The 21,683-nt window shown below is 40.0% G+C and overlaps 1 protein-coding gene across 1 annotated transcript; it reads left to right on the top strand.

Annotated features, from left to right (window-relative positions):
* The first annotated feature begins 15,618 nt into the window (after window positions 1-15,618).
* nr5a1b (nuclear receptor subfamily 5, group A, member 1b) lies at window positions 15,619-21,090 on the top strand. Its single transcript, XM_041959797.1, has 6 exons — window positions 15,619-15,720; window positions 15,844-15,985; window positions 17,840-18,456; window positions 19,570-19,689; window positions 20,175-20,322; window positions 20,837-21,090. The coding sequence occupies exons 1-6, from the start codon at window positions 15,619-15,621 to the stop codon at window positions 21,088-21,090; spliced, it is 1,383 nt and encodes a 460-aa protein (XP_041815731.1).
* The last annotated feature ends 593 nt before the right edge of the window (window positions 21,091-21,683 follow it).

The following is a 21,683-nucleotide window of genomic DNA, read 5'->3' as shown; positions in this document are numbered from 1 at the left end:
GAGGACTGAGAAGGAAAGAGTGGAATGAGCACTGAATGCAACAGAATAATAACAATAAATAAAAACAATGTGCATCTAAATGTGATGGAGTTGAAGTATTGATTTCTACCAAAATGTACTCATTCAAATAATTAATTCAAAGATTCCAATATGTACTATTTGGTCATAAAATTACTAAAGTACATGTAGTGCAGTGATATAACTGTGTATAGCCTGCTTCTAGGCTCAGGTTTAGTGCTGGTGCTTACCTAGTCATTTGCTCAAGATCAGCTTCTTGGCGATACGTTTTTTTTGACAGCAGTTTATAAAAGCTCTTTGCATCGTATCTGTTACCTGCTGTTTTTGGCCACTGGCTGCTTGTCACTGAGGTACTGCTAGCAGATTGAGCTACCTGATCCTGATCCTGTTTCCTGCATGTTTACAGCTTTCAACTACATTATACTTCACCTTCCTTGGGAGTTTGGTTCTTAGTCCAGTTCAGTCATAATGTTAAATATGCCATCTGAATTAAAAATAGATAACATCGCGATTCTGTGATAAACACACATACAGACATGAGTGGATGCAATAAAATATAATGAATAAATGAAAAATACATTTCTGTACAATCTGATAACAGCAAATTTAACAACCAAACTAATACTGCCTTTTTTACGGCAACAATCTTTTTAATCTGATTGATTGATTTTTTTTTACTGAGGCAGGTCAGAAAAGCTCATTGTGGTGATTTTATATTTGATGGCATGACTGTACCTTCAAAACTCCTCCAAAATAGTGTTTTCAGAAGGAATTCTTAGTGATTGAGACCATCTGTTATGAACCTCACAGTACTCCATATTCATATTCTTTATTTTGTGATCTGAAAAACATTGTGTAGCAGTAATAGTCGGTGCAGTTTATGAACATGACGCATTTCGTGCAAAGACGTATGGTGTTCTGACATAACGTTTGAAAAGAAGTCTGTATAACATGATTTGTTTTTGGATTCATTTTTGATTGACAGACACTGTTTCTTTCAGTGGGTTAGGGTGAGCATTTCATTCTGTGGCAGCGTGTCAACCTGTCCATATTCTATGTATGTGTTGGAGCAGATTGAACGTTTATGTTCTTTGGATGTGAAGCGCAGATATAGGACGTTGAAGAGTTTTGTAAACACATATACAGGCCCGTGTGCTGCAGCGACGAACAGGTGAGGTTTGCTTGTTGAACATGAGTGAAAGCAGCTTCGCCTCCTCACACGTCTGTAGATTTGATCTCACTTACAGGAATGCTAATCCTCACACATGCCACATTCTTGGTACCGTCATGTAAATATGAGATAAATAGTGAGTGTCTGTTGCTGGTGTCCTCAGGGCTCCACTCTGGGCCCGCTGCACTCAGCTGTGAGATACTTTCTGACAACACAGCATTTCTCTGCGCCTTATCGCCGTGGTAATCTACCATCACAGGTGTGAACGAACAGAGCAGTCAATCTGGCCAAGCTGCCACTCACGCACAATATAGTTCTCTGGCCTGAGGACAAGTGTGCTGTCAGAAGCAGCCCTGCTATTGTCTGACCCTGAATCAGTGGCTGACACCACTCACTTTCTGCTCAGCTCTGTAACCTGTTGCCTGCAGTCGCATTACTACCATACTTTTCCTCACCTCAGAGAGAAACACTCGAGTGAGTGTCGACGGCAGATGAATGGCTGCCAGAGGGCAGCCAGGTAGTTGTCCACACTCTCCATGTTTGATGGCTTTCACCCCCTCTTATCTGAAACCAGAGCTGTCACTCTTGACACTCAGACTCCTTTTACTGCTTTATTTTCAAGTGTGCACAAAATGACAGACTTCACACAAATTATTTTAATAGTTAAAGCTGTAACAGGAAAAAGAAAATATTATTATATTATTTTTAAAAATATATGTGTTCATTCCTAAAGGTGCCACAGGTGTGATTTGGTCCAGGATTGATGTAACATTATCCCAACTCCCGAATGTGTGAAGATCCCTGGAAAAGGGAAAATTTTGACAGCTGGACAGTTTGTGCACATGTTTATTTGCCACAAATAGCCAGAGTACCAACTGTATGTTAGTTGCAGCTAGTGGGTGATGGACCACACAAAATCATTAACAAAGGGTAAGAGCACGAGCCACTGTGGGAGATCTGCAGCCTTTGCAGCTTTAAAAAGGAATATGGAAGAAATGAAAGTGATCCTGTTCATTTTTGGGCCTGTGAACTTCAAAATTCAAAATGTTTAACTACAAAACGGAACTTGTTCATTTTAATGTGTATGAACTGAACTTTAAGCTGGCTCTTGTACAACACTGATGTTAGCACTGTGTCACTGTGGAGTGTATGTTTATGACATCTCAGCTTCTGGTCTCCAGACCTGAAAACTGACCAGGAAGCACAGTTCTTTCCTCCAGACCCCTTAGCTTTTCTCCTTGTCTGGATATGTTGAGTCATACAACCTCAGGATCAGCGTGAAATTTTCTCTAAAGTTGAAACATTTTCAATGTGCGGATGTGTTTGAACACATTAATTCACCCAGAGCGAATTCACATCTGTTCATGTCTACGCACATCTGACTTTGTCACTTTATCAGTCACACCGCCTCTATAATTTGAAAGGGAGATGTGGAATCATCCTTGATATCCTGAAGTTTCTTCTTCCTCTCAAGTACATCAAAAGCCTAATTCTTGTCTTTATCAAGAAATGTTCAGTCCTGTTTGCTGTTTCCTCTCAATATGTCTCTCTGCAGTAGTTCCACTTGAATCCAAACTGGCTGCTGCACAGTATGGGAACGGCTGAGAATGAAGTTAGAGCTGTTCTATTTGTCTTCTGCTGATGAACTCTCACAGATGAATTTCTGTGAGAGTTCACTTACTAAAACCAAGCAGGCTAACATGCTAATAAACATTAGTTAATAGACTTAAAAGAATGATCTGGGTTAGCAGCAGCTCTGGACATGTCATCAAAACACCACCAACAGCACTATTTTCTTATCTTAATAGAACAATAGTGTCCAATTTCTATTGTTTTTTATTGCTATTATTATTCTCTGAGTCTCTTTGTATTGCCTTAAAGAAACAACCAGCTCACTAAAAGCCTCCAACTTGTTGCTGCCACCTTGTGGTGAGGGTGTTGTATTTCTTATATACAATATATCATTTTAAAAACTTTTTAAAGTAAAATGGAATTTTCATATAAACTGAACACTTATGACAAAAAGCAAAAATCAAATCTCATGAAAGGACACATGGATCTGAGTTATGAAAAGGAGGATGCTACTATGAAAAGAAAAAAGAATGAAACCACTTGACCCAAAGTCAGTTCAGTAATCATCAGAAAATACTAAAATTTCATTAAAAGGTCACTTACAGAGGTAGCTATATATGTGCATTTTAATCTGTTAATTTTAGGTCAGTAGCCATTTTTTTACAATCTCAAAAAGATGATTATTACAAAGAAACAGCAGGAGCTTGTGCCGTCAAAACATCGGGCTTGTGAGTAAAGGTGCAGGCTCCCCCAACTTTTACAAAATTTGGATTTCTGAATCCTAACTGACTTTGATAGAATGATCAGTAAAGCAAATCCAACTCGCAAAAGTGCCTTCAGGAAGTTGTGAGTGATGTCCCTGCAGCTACAGCCATTTTCGACTACACTGAACAAAGCAAAAAAATGTGTAGTGTATTGTAGACGAATAACAACGGACTGTAGATTCACAATATTAGGACAAACTGTCTATAGAAGACATGCAGCAAGCAGCATGTCTTGCTTATACTTGTTTGGTTTTCTTCAGGAACCTCTTAATCAATCACATAAAGTACTGTAACCTAAACTCGTAAACATATTGAAAAGAATTACACCTAACTTCATGTTCTCTGTGATTTTCACCTCTGTCCTCACTGCCCAAAAAAACATCACTAATATCTATTATTAACCTACGTCATTATTATTAATCCTGCTAGTATTATATACGTTATTACACTATATATTCTGTTATATGCATATGCTCCTATAAAAACAGAAAATTACTTTTACTTTACTCACTGTATGTAGTACTCATACCTTTCACCATGAATATTCAAATGTATAATAAACTCTGCTATTTACTATGACTGAATGTCGTTTGCTTCATTATAACTTCTCTTTCAAATCAAATCTTCTATCTTAAGATATGAGTGGAAAGCATTGTTCTTGCAACTACACATTTAGAACATTTTTTCAAGCATCTTAACCATGTCATGTGATCTGCTACCTCAGTACACTTCAAGAACAAATTTTACTGTGAGCACTGCAGAAAATTGTTTTAATATGCAGGAATTCCCATTATTGTCAATTTAGGACATTGACCATACACAGTTCAGCCATATGGGTTTTCACCTTGTCTTGTTTTTTTAGCCAAGTCTGCATGCACTCTAAATGACACGTAGAAATGTTTTCTGATCTAATACCCCGACCATCAGGACATCATTTATCTGTGCCTTCCAAACTTTTACAAATCATACTTTGGCTTGGTCACGTTTAGGAAAAGATCATGGACCCTCAGGTCCACCGTAGCTGGACCTGAGGGTCAACATCTCACAGAAAAACATTTCACACAAAAAAAACATCCCAGAAAAACATTTCACAAAACACATTTCACAAAACACAACATACAAATAAACACGATGAAAATATTTGAGAAAACATGACATGTGCTATTATAGAGAAGATGGGAGAACACCTTACAAGGAAGGAAGAGGAGGTTGAAAGCATAAGGGAATATTTGAACAGTGGCCATTCATATGAAGTCATTCTTGATATGTTTTCAACATCCCTGAAAGCAGGTTTGAAACAATAAGGACTGAGGAGAAGGGGGGGTGGGGGTACTCCTCAACAAGACAGAAAGGCCATCTCATCAGCGGTGGATAAGGTGGCATGCTAACGCATGCTAACACATACCGAGAGTGTGATCAGCTGACTGACAGCGAAATGGCTAATCGCAGCAGTGAAGAACTTAGATTGCCCCTCTGGCTGATTCAACTTCAACCAACCCACTTTAACGCTTGTATTGAATTAACTCTGAATTGACTTGGGTTCTGTCCAATCACTAACAAGAAGTATTGTCCCGACCTTTCCTACCAACCAACCTTTTACTTCCCAAATCACATTGAAATCCAGCAAATTTCTGCAAGGATTTGAATTCTGTCTTCCCTCTCACTCCCTCCTCTTGCCACAGCTGATGGGTGTTCAGTATCAGACCACAAATAGATCTGTGTATTTCTTAATAAACATTTTGCGTCTGCTGGTAACCTGTAACTTATACAGGAGCCCCTCTGTCCACTACAGGTCCTGACACCCAGGTAATGCCAAGGCCTCCTTTTACATACAGCTGTTCTCTTCTGGTGACAGGGCCAATGCATTACTAGCTATAGATTTAAAGAATTGGACTGACGAGGATGGACTTGATCCCTAACCGGCGCAGTTCCTTTACACAGAGGCGGTGGAACAGCCAAACTAAACAACTACAATCCTATTTATAAATGATCATGATTAGCTAAACTACGAGAATTTCAAATAAATAATCAACTTAAATCAATCTTTTTGGGTAAAAAAGGACACTGTGCAGCTCATTTTATTGATCTTTCCAAGGTATTTGATGCAGTTGATTCTACTTTGCTTTAAAAATATATTCACAGCACTTCACTTTCAACCAAGTGTCTGGTTGTGACCACATAACTGTAGTCACTTAATGTAGGAACTAGTTAGGTCAATCCTTGTTGCTCTGATATTTTAAAGCAGGTGGTTGCCTAGTGGTGATTTTAGGATTCACTGTGTATCTCTAGTCTTGTCTAAACTGCTGAGCATATTAAAAATTATAAGATATATTCACTGCCATAAAACGTGTTGGTATTTATTTAGACATCTTTTCTATCACTTTTTGATTATGGTAACATGCATACATGTATTTTTCAGCTGTGACTCTGAAGCCCTTCAATGCTGTTAATAACTGGTGAGAATAAATATAATCGTCATTGTGAGCTGTAAGCTAAGGTTGGTAGGCCCCCTCTCTCCATAAGGTGTGATAGACGCTGCATTTGATTTATGTATAAGGCTCTTTTTATTTATTATTTGCTGTCTTTTAGTTGGGGCCCTTACACACTTAACCTGTTTTTGTCATTGTGCACCTGCAACCTGGGATGTCATGCAGAACAATCTTTCACCTCATTTCTTATGGTAGTTTAAACTTTAATGTAACTTCAATCAGGTGTCTGCCTCTGTGTCTTTCTGAGTGAAGTAAAGGTTGAATGAATAAATGAAATGCTGAATTTTCAGAAATGTGGTGTTTAGTGAAACGTCACTGTTTTTTGTGTTGAAAACTTTTAAATTACTTGAATTGTGTCTATATGCATGTTATTTCATAAAGCATATACTTCCAAAGCAAATACTACTGTACTGTATGAACCTAAGCTCCCGGGCCATCACTAGGCCCGTTCTACAGTCTGTCACTGAGTGAGGCCCCTGTGGCCCTGTTCTGCCCTGTAATATGAGTTGTTCCCCAAACTTAAGAGACTGATTTGTTTATTGTTTTATAAAGAGCTGCTTCTCCCCCTCTGCTGACTTCATTTGAAGCTGTGGAATCATTTTAGCTCGAACTTGCACTGAAACCTGAACTCCCACATTATTCATTAATAACAGCAGGCTCCTGATGACATCAGCAGCACACAGGGAAAGAGCTCTGTCATAAACATTAAAGATAGCTGACACCTGTCCACAGTTACATTAGCCACACTGCCAGCAGTGTATATGAGCTGCCTGTCCCTCTGTCACTGGCTGCTTCAGGTGACATGCTGGCTGCTGGTTTATACCATGTAAGCTGTGATTATGTGCTTCCTGTATTCCTTAGCAACCAGGTTAACATTCAGAGCGCAAACTAATGCTGAAATCCAGAGCACCCATAATGATCCATGGATGGAGCTGAAAAGATCAGAACCTACACTGCAGGGATTTCTTTAGACAGATTTAGAATTTACTTAGAGCAGGTAAGTGGGGTAATCCAACAATAAAAGAGGTCCCAGCCATGTCTGTGTCTCCGTTTGTTTCTGACACATACAGTGTGTGTAAGCATGGGTGGATGAATGGAGCGAATGATTATGTATAACATGAAAAATGGAGAGAGAATTGTCACCATCTCTGTGGGTTGTTCCTTTTAGCTCGTTTTGTTTTGGTTCATTTTGTTTTTCATTGTTTTGGCCCTGAAACTTTGCTCACATCAACCTCCAGCTGCTTTCAGTGAACACACTCCTGCTCAGCACCAAACAGTAGACGGCCACAGTCAGCAACCAGCTGGTGAACATAGTGGATCATTTAATAGCTGAAGGAGTTGGTGGAGATCAGGTGGACACAAGGACTACTCCAAATGAATGCTCGTACTCTGTGTCGACTGAATGTGTAAGTTGCGACTGTTAGCTGCTAGCACATTCTCCATAGCAACTTCTACGGATGATAATATGTCAGTCTTGTCTTTGTAGCTTGCTCTGTTACTCCCAATGAAAAAAATAATCTTTGCTAAACACTTCTTTCAAATTTCTTAAACTATCCCATAAGTGGAACCTACATTTGCTCCTGCAAAAGGTACCAAATATGTCTTCTCACCTCCAGTAGTGCAACTATCTTCTCTATCCTTCTCAACATAATGTGCAAACACATCAAAAGTTTATTATTTGTGAATTGCGTTGCAGTGAGCCTTCCCGGTTAAATTAACCAGGGATGTTGAGGCTCATTCACACTTTTGAGCTCATTGTGATTTCTAAAAGGAAAAGTGAGGGCAAGTGTTCCTATGCACAGTCTTATAAATAATATAATATAATATATATTATATAATATAATATATAATAATATGTTTTGTGTTTTGTGCACATGCACAATAAATGTAGAAACTTGATGAGCAGACATCAGTGGCACCTCTTTGTCAGCAGAATAAGCCTAAAAGAATATCTTGTTGCAAACATGTTGAACATGTCTTTGAAATTAATATAGGATTTGAATATTTTGTCTGATATGTGGAATGAAAGTGCATGTTTTTCATATTTAATCTGACCTTCTAGTCATGAGTGAGCACAGATCAATGTGAAGAGCAGTTCAGTCAGCCTCAGCCTCACTCTTCTCACTCACTGTTCAGGTGAGGAGGTGAGTTTTAATGATGCGCGTGTGTCAGGCTGCTTTATGACGGCTTTCCCAAAGACTGCAAAGGTGGAGAAGTAACTTTCAATAATCTTTCACTTCTAGCGCTGGTGTCTCTTCTCACAGGAAGGTTGAACCCCAGGGCGCTCACATTGTTCAAAGGCATTAAATTTGCTCCATGTATTGATTGGTTTGTTATTAGTTGGGGGATACGTTCGGAGCTCTGGAGAGGAGAGGGGAAAGGGTTTCTAATAAAGATGTAAGCTATGAAGACTGAAACATGCTCAGTCTTCATAGCGTACATCTTTATTAAGACTGAATCATGTTCACTGTAAAAATGAAGAACTTGTAACTGCAAGCTCAGCTTTGAAATTTCTACAAAACTTTTATTAACTGCAGATAGTTAAGGATTGTTGTTTTGAGGCAGTATTCTGCTACTGTTAAATCACCTACTGTAACATTGGTAGTGTATAATGTAAATCATAGCAATGATTTTTCATCAGCAGAAAATCATTATGGTATAAACAATACAATTAAAGATTAAAGTTGATCCCGATTTATTATGTGCTTTGCCCCCCAGGGAGGCCATGTCTGACTCAACATTTTGATCCAAAATCGACGTCTCGACATGTTTTCATTACCATTACATTTTCTATGGATATTCTCTAATATTAATGATTAATAAATGATTATTGTGACCCACTGACTTTTTATTCTTGTTAAACTACGCTTAACGTGACATAATTTACCACATCCAGATGGAAAAAGACCAGAACACACGTGTATCCTATACTGACTGTAGCAAATGAAAACATATTTGAGCCAAAGATTTAGTTGAGATCAGTGAATCTCATATAATTTCTTTGTTGGCTAAATCAGTAAGAGGGATTATGAGGTTACTGTCATGGTCATCACCTCTCTACCAATCAAACCTGACCAAAATGGTTTGTTGGACTCATGAGAGAAAATCAATTTAATTTAATATTAAATTTTTTCAATGTGTCTGACAAAGTCTGAACAATCACAAATCTTATTTTATTTTTCACAAAAGATACCCAGGCTTCCATATAGACCATGAAAAAAACCAACGCGAGCCTGAGGCCACATAAACAGAGAAAAAACTGGTGAAAGTTGGATTGCACGGTGCTCTTCCATTTGAATACACATGGTTCACATTTTCTCCTCCAAATCCCACTTAGGTGCTTCTCAAACAAGGCGCTTCAGTGTGGAAATCCCGAGTTAGATACACAGGGAGGATCCTTCCTGAAGCTCATGTCCCCCAGACAAACTCCGCTCCTTATGAAAGCATTAAAGACATGGTAGCAGTGGAAGCATCCTCAGGCCACTGCAGGCAAAAAAGTTTGCCTTTGAAATGAAAATATGACCAAACAACAGAACAGAAGCGAGGAGGCGTGTCACCCCTCGTGTCATTCAGAGAACTGGGGAGGATTTCTCAGAAAACTGAGGATCAGTGTGTGTTACTGTACAATACATTTATTATATTTGTGTCACATTGTACTGACTTTGACTTAACCAACCAAAACAGTTTGCTTATGAGCTAGTTAGATTTTATTGGATAAGGAATAAAAGGTTGTCCATCTATCCGACAGTTTGGTCCAGTCCAAGCAGTGGCAGCCTCGAGCATCAAGGCACCCCTGCCTCCATACACACACACTCAGTGGGCTGAACCTCCACTTCACAGAAATGATACTGATTAGTGCAGTATCTATTGTGCTCATCATTTGTGCTAATCTAATGGAGTGGGTCAAAAAAATAATACAAAACAAAAAAAAGCAGTCATCCACAAACAACAAACAGATGCATCAACATACTGTAAGCACACAGAGGGAGGATGAGAGTGTTGGTGTAGAATATACAGGTATGCAGAAGTGCTCTAGGTGGAACAGCAGCTGCATTGTCCACATGGAGAGACTCTGCTCATCAAACACAAACCTCATTAGCAGCTTAGCTATCTGACAAGCTGTTTAGACTAACATTTGCTGTAACTTTCTTCATCAACACACTCGAGCCATATGAAATGTCCTGTCAGCATTTGATCTTACAAAGAACTTATATTGAAGTTATTTCTTAACCACTGGGTAGCTACTCTATCATCACAGTGTATGTATGACTTACTGAGCAATAATCCTGAGTCTTGGGACGTAAACATTGTTGCTTCATAATTTGGGGGTAGCCTGCTTAAAATAACTGGGTGCATCTGTGCTTTAACTTCAGAGCAAAGGTCCAGGAGGCAGCGTACTGTCATGGATACTGGCGGCCTCTGAGGACTGCCCCAGCCGTCATTCACCTCACCAGAAAACTTACTGGATGCTTGTTAACGGCCTCGTGGCTCGGCCTTCAGTCAGGGGACAGAATTCACCCACCCTGGAAGTCATTTTAGCCAGCTTCTTGTAATATATTGTCACTTCTATCCAACACTATTTTACAACCACTTTCCGATGGTCAGTTTCTATACAAACACAGTGGTGGAAGGGACATTCAGCTCAGGTTGTAGCAGTGGCAGCCTGGGAGCCATTCTCTCACTCTCTGCACTTGCTAGCCTCAAATCATTTCCATATTTTAACAGGCGATGTGCTGCCCGTCTCATGGCAGAGCTGAATTACCAAATTAGTGATCATTGGTATGCTAATTACTAATCGTGATCTAAGCTAAATGCTAATCAGCCGCCATGCCATACAGCAGTTACGCCTCCAGTCAACATAATAGTTAACCTTCATTTTTGTTTTAGTAAAGAATAGGGAAGATTTGTGGGAAAATATTTAAAGGGAAGAACAGCGGGAGAGACAATCCAGGAGAAGACCAGGGAAAGTGGGGGGCTGACAGGTCTGCACCATATCCCTTCTAAGTGTATGTAAACGATGCACCTGAGCTGGACAATAACACACAGCCCTCATCCTGTATGCATCCTGTATGCACGGTGACTGTGCAAGAGCTGAAGCAACAAGCTGACATTCCTCCTGTCTTTGCACATGATCACACACTAACCAAGGGATGTGGTGAGTAAGACTGGAATACAGATGGAAAGATGTGCTCTCTCCAAACAGGTGGAAACACTTTCCAGTTTAATGAAAAGATCATTGGTTGGGGTTGTCTGTTCTGTATTTCTGTTACCTTATTTGACAGAATCCTTAAGTAAAATGAAATAGCTGTGACATATTTTTGAACTGAGACACCTTTAGGAAACCCAGCACACAACTTTAACCCTAGCCTTGCACAGTACGTGACTCAACTCAAAAAGTCATGATTAAGTATGAGGTTTATACCTCGTGCTGTTTGCTGCTTACATTCCACGCTCATACAGAAGGAGGACAGCACTCACCTTTGTCCATAGCACTGCTAGTAAAGCAGGCTTGGATGTGCTGTGTGCAGGAACCCTGAGCAGCCTGGCTACCTGAGCTCCTGCCAGAAGCGCCTGCAGTCACCCTGAGCTCCTGGATCACGCAAAGCTTCCCCATATCCCAGCAGATGCTCTGACCGCCTGTGAACTCCATCCAGATGCTCCAGCTCTCAGCTTTCCTATCGAGATCCACACTGGAAGGACCAAAAGTTCAAACATCTACTGCTGCCCGATCTTCTTTATATCTTTGCTATTCCAGCATTTCTCAGTCTCTTTGAAGTTTGACTACGGGTTTAACACCACAGAAGGAGAGTTTTGATGTGTTAGAAGAGCAGGAACTTGCTGACATCGTATAAGAAATGCTAACTTCTAACGGTTATCATGATGAATTGAAAACAAGTCGTTCTTCAGTAACTCTGAATTGATGACTGAATAAGATGAGTTATTAGAGAACAGAGTGAATAATCCTGTATTAATGAATAATCATGATTAATTCATAAATATCTGTGAATCAACATAGACTACTTTCCTCATGAGTATTTTCCTAACTGACTCAGCAGCTTAGCAACACAAGACTGGGAATTACTCATTAAAAATAAATGACTTGAACATGGGTTACTCGTTGTGTGTTCCCTCAGATAAAGTGGTCCATCATAGTAAGAAGTCACTAGGAATCCCTCATTACATCATCATTATCTCACCCTTTTTGTTCACCTCAGTAATGCTGATGAGCCGCTCTAACACTTCCAGTTCATCAGTTATCAGGTCATTCCTGATCCCTGATTCGCTCTTTAGTGAGAATTCTGTGCACCTTCAGGTAAAGGAACTCCTCCTGCCGGTTTCATTCATTAGGTGGTGATCTGAGCCACGACACATCTAAACACTTCCAGTTTAAGAATTTAACCTGCAAAGTAAAAGTTTGGAAATAGTTTGGGAGCTGGAAAAGCAAACATTTGGACATCACATATGGCATACTAATCTGACACATAGCACAAGCATTCAACAGGAAACAATTCAACAGGAAACAATGTGGTCTGAGTTCAGTCCTACTGAGGAGAGTGATAAAATGTAAATATTTAAACATTTGTCTTTATTTAAAACAGTGCAATTGTCATAGGTAAGTACATTTGAATCATTCATTTCTAGACATTGAAATGTCTTTGGTTATAGAAGATAGCATGAATCCAGTATCTTTTGATGGTAGCCTGCCTCAGATTGCCTCAGAAGTTTTATGCCAAATCATTTGTCACACGTTGATTGCACATAGCTAATCCCTTATTACGGTTAAAAAAACAACTGTCTTCATCTTAGACATGATTATGTTGTTACTTTAATGGGCTATTATTATTATTATTATTATTATTGTTATTATTGTTGTTGTTGTTGTTGTTGTTGTTGTTATCTAAAAGCAGTTAATGTACAATTATTTGATTGAGGATTTTTCTTAATGCATGACTTAAGAACAAATTTTACAAAAAATAAAATTATGGATGGATAGACAGAGCACCATGGCTCAGCATGTGGATCACAGATCACAGGTCTGTAGATGGAAAGCAGGAAGTACTCCATTATAAGGATGCATCACATTTGCTCTGCTGCCCTGACTCTGAATGAAAATGCAGCTGGACTGTCGTGGACGTTTGTAGTCTAATGCAACAGCTCTATCTACTGGTCATGAAAATACTGCAACAAAACTTGAACGGCCCTTTTCCTGTCCCTTCCAGTATACACCACACCACACGGTGTGTTAATGATGTGAACTGATCTCTCTCACTGACTCCTGGTGTTGTCTGTTCTCGGTGTACATTCAGTCTCTTGTCCAGGCTCCGTACTGTTTCACTGATGTTCCACAGCCGTCACATGTGATGTCCCACACCAGTCCAGTCTTCCTCTCGTCCTGTCTGTGGGGTGTAGAGCAGAGCTGTCAGTGTGACCAGTGGTTTGTGGAAAGTGTTGATACCTTGTGACTGCTCCGCTCTGGAAAAGCCACTTAACTGATCCCAAAATTACAATGCACTTCCATGGCCTGAACATTTCAGAGTTAGAGCCTTACCAGGAGTGAGGTTACTGGATTTGTCCTGAAGGTGGCACTAGAACAAAGGTCATGGGGTCATTAAATAATGTGTTTCTAAGGAGCATGAAAGTCCTCAGCATATTTGATGTAACCTCTTTATTAAATCAGTAATTCCAAGCCAGAGGTACAGTATGTGAACTTTTGGGGATGTTTCAGCAGTTGCAAGGCAGCACATAGAAAGATAATAGCTAATACAAAGAAGCATTATAAAAAATTTAATTAGGATTTGGTAAAAATATATGTTCATGAATTTATGTAAGGGAAGAAAATAAACAGATAGGATGACATATGCAAGGATTTAATATGAATTTCAGCTCTATTCTCTCCACCCACACAAAGTCATTCTTTACCTCAAACAGAGAGAGGAAGTGTCTTCTCAGTGTTCTCAATGTTACATACATCACAGTACGGAATATAAACCAGCATACCACCTTCAGTAGATTAATGTTAAAGGTAATAATAACTTCACAGAAAAAGCTGTTTTAGGCACAAATGTGTTTTAAAGACGCTGCAAGAAATTTTACCCGTCATTCGTAGTTTTATTCAACCATTTAATCAGTCGTTCGCATTTAATCAGCTCTTTTCATGTTCTGATTCAAATCACTTCATACATTTCAGCTCAAATGTGGTCCACACATCATCCGTTCACTGAGTTATTTCATTCTGTCTGGAAACCAAACAACTATCAGACACTCAAATGATGCAGTTCAGTGTTCATGTGAGAAATGAACCGTTACTAGTGTTGACAGGATGGCCTGGAGCAGCTGTAACAATCACTATCAGTGGGCTTTATTAGAGCAGAGATATCCTGAGTTAAAGCTCCATCAGCTGATCACTTAAATGATCATGACTTATAGGTAATGAGGAGTCTTTAACCTCTTTCATTTCCTCCTTTCAAATGTGAACAGAAAAGGATATATGTTAGCATATAGTCTCGAACTCTCGATATGCCTGCATCATCTATGCAAATTTATCATATCTGCCAATCAAGTGGTAGCAACTCAGTGCAAAAACACATGCAAAATACTAACTTGTATTTTGATCACATAGCAATTCAAACAGAAATACCTCAAAAATTAACTAAACTGACTATAGATAAACTGACTAGATATATTTGCTATATCTAGCAATAGAATACAGTATATATATTAAAATAAAAACAGGTTTGTCAGGCATGACGATGCACCAACTGAATTGAATGCTTTCTTTTTTGCTTTTTTTTTTTTTTACTTGATCTTCATACTCTATTGTGATGATGAGACATTAAATAATGCCACTAAAGGCTGAGCTACAAAAACACCAGTGCCTCACCAGACAGACGGCAGAATGAGGATGCAACCAAAGTTCAGGTATATTATGTTAAATACTACAAGCCAACAGCAGTGACAGGAGCGAGGAAACATTACAGCTCTGAAGGTATAATGTGTCCAAACACAGAAACAGGTGAATCAGTGATCACGCAGCTCATTGGCTGGAGCCTCAGAGCGGGTCAGCACCTGGGACAGCAGCAGGGTGAGGAGCAGCCTCCCTCCTCCACAGGATGGTGACATGAGGCTTGCTGGAGGAGTGAAATGCATTTCCATTTCCACTGACACCTGTTGACTGAACACTCAACGAGCTGCTGAGTATTTAACAGAGGCTGGTTGAACAGGTAGGCTGGTCAGAACACGCTAACAGTATCAAATGGTAGTTTTCTCTTTATCACTTCATTGTTTGTACTGTTTTGTTTTCTTTTTGATCCAGTTGGTTTTTATCACAGAAATTAACCGGGTGCATTTCTTCTTCTTTTTTCATTATCTGAAGCTAATTTGACCTCCATTACTGATTTGTTGTAGTAGACTTGCAGTGAGCAGATTTGATCTGGTTTTAGACTCGATCACAGCTTGTGACGTTGCAAAGCGGCTGCTGCAGCTTCTTTATATTCTAAACCTTCCTTTCTAATCTGTGCACAGCACAGTGTTGTGTTTTTGTCACTGTCACTCGATTGCGTGGAGCAGACAGCAGGCGGTGCCTTTTCCAGATCCGTTTTCCACAATGGAGTACAGACATGATGTGGGTTTGGAGGACCTGTGTCCAGTGTGTGGAGATCAAGTCTCTGGGTACCACTACGGTCTGCTCACCTGTGAAAGCTGCAAGGTGGATTTTCTTTCCTGCTTATATTGTTCTTGTGCCCCCCCTGAACAGTTATTGTTGTGTTGTAAACAGCTAGACAGTAGAAGTGCCTGCTTCAAGTGGATCCTTCCTCTCCAACACTCGCAGGGTTTTTTCAAAAGAACAGTTCAAAACAACAAGAAGTACATCTGTGCAGAGCACCAGGCGTGCAGGATTGATAAAACTCAAAGGAAACGGTGTCCATTCTGCAGGTTTCAGAAGTGTCTTCGTGTTGGCATGCGACTGGAAGGTAAGCAGTTAACGTACAGGTTAGTGGAATCAATGACCTGCTGCTGGAAGGAAGACCCCCACACTGTAATCAAACATGCACACACACATTCAGACTGACAGCACGCTGAACAGTTCAATGCCTACTTAGATAGAAGTAGTTATCAGAACCACCATACATGAGAGGAATCATTTTGAAAAAAACATATTGAAGAATAACACATCATATATCTAACAAGGACATATTTAACGGAGGTGCTGTGACTTCAATGGTTTCATGCTGTTTGTTTGCCGTGTATTCTTTTCAATTTCTTCCAACAGCAATAATAATAATAATTGAAAGTTTAGTATATTCAACTTTAATCGGCGATCCTTTTTGATCTGGTCTCGACACACTGCCCGGCTGTTATAGGCCTCGCTGTGATGTCAGAAGATCATCAGTTCTCATCAGTCATGAAAGAAAGACCAATGAGAACAGAAATGTGAAGGATTGGTGGGCGAAAACATCTTAGCCATACCAACCAGGGTTGGTTCCCTGAGAATCATCCATCATGTTTACTTGCTCTCTACAAGCAAACAGTGAACAGACCCACAGGGTCACTGTGTAAATGAAGCCTTGGTGAGACATACCCTTCAAATGCAGTTGGACTATTTTGTGCATTTTATTCCATTAAAATACTTACTGGGTTCCTGCTGCTCAGCAGGTTAAAGGGGCTAACACATTTGCATTTATAATGACCCAGAAATAAATCACACTGTCCTTTTTTAACTGCCCATTATATATCAAATAGCTCCAGGTTAATTACTTAGAAAAAAAAATGATTTAAATGCTTTCAGTAGTGGGAGTGTGCTCTACTGTGTGTTTCTCTGCCCTGAAAAAGAGAAGAAGACACTGCAGAACAGGACAACCAACAAATGTCACCCACTGCCAAACCTGCTAACCTGTTAGCCAGGCTTATTCAGCATTATCCACAGGCTGCCAGTTTCACTTCACAGCCACACATCTGCAGCCAAATCAGTTACTTTGATGATAGTCTGCTGTGTAAATATACAAAGATACCTGAAGCAATGCTACTATTCTGAACTACTGCTTTCCACCAAAGGCAAAACAAGTAACAATAATAACAACAACAACAGCAACAACAACAACAATATAATAATAATAAACACTGCACACTCGTGCAGTGTTCTTTTTTAAATGTGGTAAAGAGAATATAACGTAATCTGTCCAATACACCTCAATAAAGTTTGTTTTCGAATAGATGTAATCTGCCCCGTAACTGATCTAATGATATGACAGGACAAAAAAGCAGGTCTAATTTACTGTCATTTTGAAAACGTACACATAACTATCTCATAGCCATGGAGATGCACTCTTGCTCCCCAGCAGCAATAATAATTTATTATATAATAACTTTAAAACACAATGAGTCTTAATATTGCTAATTTAATCGTAAAAATCACAGATACGGTTTTTCATATTCCTCCTGTCTTGTTAGCCAGTGACAGCATTACTGTACCCTGTAATTCTTTATAGGTACTCAGAAATTTAGAAAATACTTGCAGTGTCATTCATTTCACTCCCGCCAGAACAAAATATTGCAAACCCCTGATTCCTTTTGTCTTCTTCCCTGTATTTTCACATTTGTCCAAGGTAGCTGGCCAGTATCCTATTGATAGCCCATATGTACTAACTAACTGTGGGCTGTAATCTAAAATGTTACCTTGGCTTTCCAGTTTTTAATAGGATCCAATAAGGTGTCAGTAAGTTCAGGTAATCTGTCCTGTGATTAAAAACAGCCACTTGTGTGTGCATTTATCTATGAAGATCATCTTTTAAAAAAAAAGCTCTAAACAAATGAACTTTTTTCATCAGCTGTTCGGGCAGATCGGATGCGAGGTGGCAGAAACAAGTTTGGCCCAATGTACAAGCGCGATCGTGCCCTCAAGCAGCAGAAAAAGGCTTTGATTGAAGCTAGTGGATTCAGAAGAGAGAGCAGCCCACCGCTGATCTCCTCAACCCAGACAGACTTTACCTTCACTGCTGGCCTCCACCCAATTCCTATCCTCCATTGCACCCCACTACCCACAACACAGCCCCCATTACTGTGTTCAATCCTGCCCTCCAGCTCACCTGATGCCACCCAGTACGAGTGCACCTCCTTCTCAAACTGGACCATCAAGTCAGAGCACTTCAACAACTGTTCAAGCTCACCAGGCTCTGCTGCAGGGATCAGCTCAGATGGGCTTTACTCAAGACCTTTCTCTCCAGGAGGTCCCAGGATGCCTCAGCTGGTGACGGAGTTCCTGCGCTGCGATCCAGATCAACTGCAGCTGCAGGATAAGATCGCTGCTCGACTCCTGCAGGAGCAGATGGGCTGGGAGAAACCAGGGAAGCCCAGCACCTTCAACCTGATGTGCCTCATCGCTGACCAGACGCTGTTCTCCATCGTAGAGTGGGCTCGCACATCCATCTTCTTCAAACATCTCAAGGTATGATCCTACCTGTCAGGTTTGGTTTTTATACACAAACAAAGCAAACTGCCAGAAAAACCATCACTCAGTCCGCATCACCCTTCTCTGATGTACACTTAAGAAGAGTCTAATATGTACGTTCATCATGTGTGTCCATGTAGTTTCTCTGTTGTTCCATCATAGTCATCGTTCATTTGTTTACTGTATGTTACTGCAGGGTCGTATCTCATTCTACCAGTGGTGGAAACACTGTACATCAACTCAAGAACTGTACTCAAGTACAATTTGGAGATATTTGTATTTTACTTGAGTATCTCCATTTTCTGTGACTTTCTACTTCCACTCTACTACATGTGAGACGGCAATTTTACTTCTTTTCTTCACTACATTTATCTGACAGCTGGAGTTAATAGTTACTTTGAAGATTTTACATATAAAACATTTTCAGCTCATTAAATAAAATAAACATCTACAGATTTAAGATGCACTCACTTTGCAGTTGACCTCCAAATAAAATGGTCGACATGGTTTGGGATAATCTCGATAATGTCTTTGTGGTACAATTTGCTTGTGTTTCCCACAATGTTGGACATGTTTTTAGTGGTGTCACCACACTTTGCCATCCCGGCCATTGCTTTGGTGAGCACGCTGTTAAAGCAAGGTTTCCTTTAATGAACTGAACCCTTGTTGAGTCCACATGGTCCAAATATGTTGACACACATAGTGACAAAAGATGGTGATGTATATTCCTTAATATAGTTTGTATTTCCTTTTCCATTGTTGCACCCAAGTTTTACCTCCAGGCCTAAATAAATGTGTCCAGGATGAGCATGACGGCAGAGCAAAATGGGCACCATGTGAACATGGGCTTTTCGTGCACTTTGAGATGGAGTAGCTCTGTCGATGCCAGAATTTAAAAAAATCAGCTGTCCAATCACAGCTTTTTGGGGGTTGCCATGGGCAGAGCTTATCATGACTGACACCAGCTGATAGCAGCCTTGACGATGCTGCCTACAACTTGTAACATGTCCTTCACTTTGGTTTACCTTTGGTGGCAAAGCATCGTCAGTGTGAGCATGTTAGCATGAACCTGTGTTTGAATCATTTTATTCTCTTTCTTTCTGCTCCAAGGTGAGTGACCAGATGACGCTGCTGCACAGCTGCTGGAGTGATCTGTTGCTCCTGGACGTCATCTCCAGACAAGTCCTGTACGGCAAAGAGGGCAGTCTGCTCCTGGTCACTGGGCAGGAAGTGAGTCATCTCTGCTTCGTTTGTCTTTTCTTGCTACAAAGCACTATTGTACTTCCCTGAGATTTATGCAGAACGCCCATGTTTTTTTATGTGAGCATGATCCAATTCTCCCATTTTCCGTGAGGGAAGTCCCCCGTTTATTCCTCAGGGGAAAACACCTGATTTCCATGACACATAAACCCCTTACTACGTGCTTTCATTGTGTTGGTGGTTCTGATTTCCAGGAGTTTTGATTGTCACTGTTTTGCTGCCAACCAGTAGGATTTTACAGAGCTGCAAGCCACTTCTAGACAAAAACATATGCTCTCAAAATGTGTTAATCTTTTTACATGCAGAAGATGAGAATGATTAACAATCAAATGACCACACAGCCCCCTGCTGTTTTTATTTTATTTCATTGTCTTCATATAATAATTCCTAGCTTGTCGTGTGTATTATCCATGACTGTTGCTGATGTCAGTACATATATGTGTTCTTCGGTTCAGATGCCGCTGTCAGACATAGTTGCTCATGCTGGTCCTACCTTGGCCAGCCTCGTCCAGAGAGGACAGGAGCTGGTCGAGAAGCTTCACATCCTAAAGGTGGACCGCCAAGAGTTTGCATGCATCAAGTTCCTTATCCTCTTTAACCCAGGTTAGTGATAACTGATGCTTTTTATCCAAAAAGCTTCATAGTAGAAAAAAAAGTCTTGAAGTTCAGGACATTTTGACGTATTCTTGGTGCAGTATTTCATAGATGTGCTTCTGGTCAAGGGGCCTTTCAGTATCTAATAATGAAAACAATAATACATGCAATTATAGCCTGTTTGCAATGAAAATTTGTTTTGATTGTTTGATTTCAAACACTGCCATTGTTTGTTAAACCTTTATTTGACTAATTTGCCCAATGGGCACTGTTCCTCAGCTCAGAGGTGCTCCACAGTTACTGGAATTATGGTCCGTCTAGAGAATTCAAGGGTTCTTGATGTATTTCCAGGGGTTTTATTATCAAAAGAACTGTCAATCATGGCAGGTAGAGAAGAAAGGAAAAATAACTATTAATCAAATTGGTACTTTATTATCAGATCGCTACTCCATTACATGAAAAGGTCTCACAACTGTTGATTAGTGTACATTCATTGGCTGTGACTTCCCCTCTCACTGATCAGATGTGAAACAGCTGGACGACCATCAGTACATAGAGAGTGTGCAGGAGCAGGTTGAAGGAGCCCTGCTGGAGTACACACTGTGCACCTCTCCTCACCTTCTTGGACGCTTTGCTCATCTGCTGCTGTGTTTGTCTGAATTACGCTCTCTCAGCACCCTCGCTGAAAAATACCTGTACTGCAAAGACCTGAGCGGTGAGGTGCCTTGCAACAACCTGCTCATTGAGATGATCCACGCCAAGCGCAGCTGGGCGTAAAGACGCTCTGTGATTGTCTGTAGTTGGGTTATAAATAAATACAGTTGAGATCCTATTTTTGTACATCCAGCATCAGAGCTGGACTTTCAAAATGACTCCAGACAATGTGTTGCTTTCAGTCCTTCATTTCTGTGTTCTGGGTCACAGCTATGGGAGGGATGGAGCACTGTGCACTGCACAGTGATATTCTTAATACTGTCACCAGTATCAATGTAAATATCCATTCAGATCACACACAATACAGTCTAAAAGAAAAGTTGTCCTTCTCAGCTTTACACCTCAAATGCCTGTTCTGTTGTGATGTCTGTCCCGCTTTGTGTTCAATAAAGTCATTTTAAAATTTGTGTGGATTGATGTGTTAACATTTTCTTTGTGTATTGTTTATAAAGTAACTAACCCACTTTGTGGGAATAGAAAGGAAGTTTATTTCTATTAAAACATTTTGCATTCAGGACCTACATGACATGCTAACATGATGATATATATAATAATATGACATGTTTCATGGCCAGTGGTTATGAGTATGTCTTCCATGAGTCTGCATTACAACTTAACTTTTCTACATGGTGACTCAAGACAAAGTGACACAGTTA

Source organism: Chelmon rostratus, chromosome 19, assembly GCF_017976325.1.
Source record: "Chelmon rostratus isolate fCheRos1 chromosome 19, fCheRos1.pri, whole genome shotgun sequence".
Taxonomy (NCBI): domain Eukaryota; kingdom Metazoa; phylum Chordata; class Actinopteri; order Chaetodontiformes; family Chaetodontidae; genus Chelmon; species Chelmon rostratus.
The sequence above is the reverse complement of the archived record's forward strand: the minus strand, read 5'-3'. Positions and strand labels throughout refer to the sequence as shown.

Excerpts from the sequence above, each read along its gene's own strand:
- nr5a1b (XM_041959797.1), top strand. The coding sequence starts at position 15,619 with ATGGAGTACAGACATGATGTGGGTTTGGAGGACCTGTGTCCAGTGTGT. Across the intron at positions 15,986-17,839 it reads TGTTGGCATGCGACTGGAAG|CTGTTCGGGCAGATCGGATG; the intron begins GTAAGCAGTTAA and ends TTTTTTCATCAG. Across the intron at positions 19,690-20,174 it reads TCCTGGTCACTGGGCAGGAA|ATGCCGCTGTCAGACATAGT; the intron begins GTGAGTCATCTC and ends TCTTCGGTTCAG.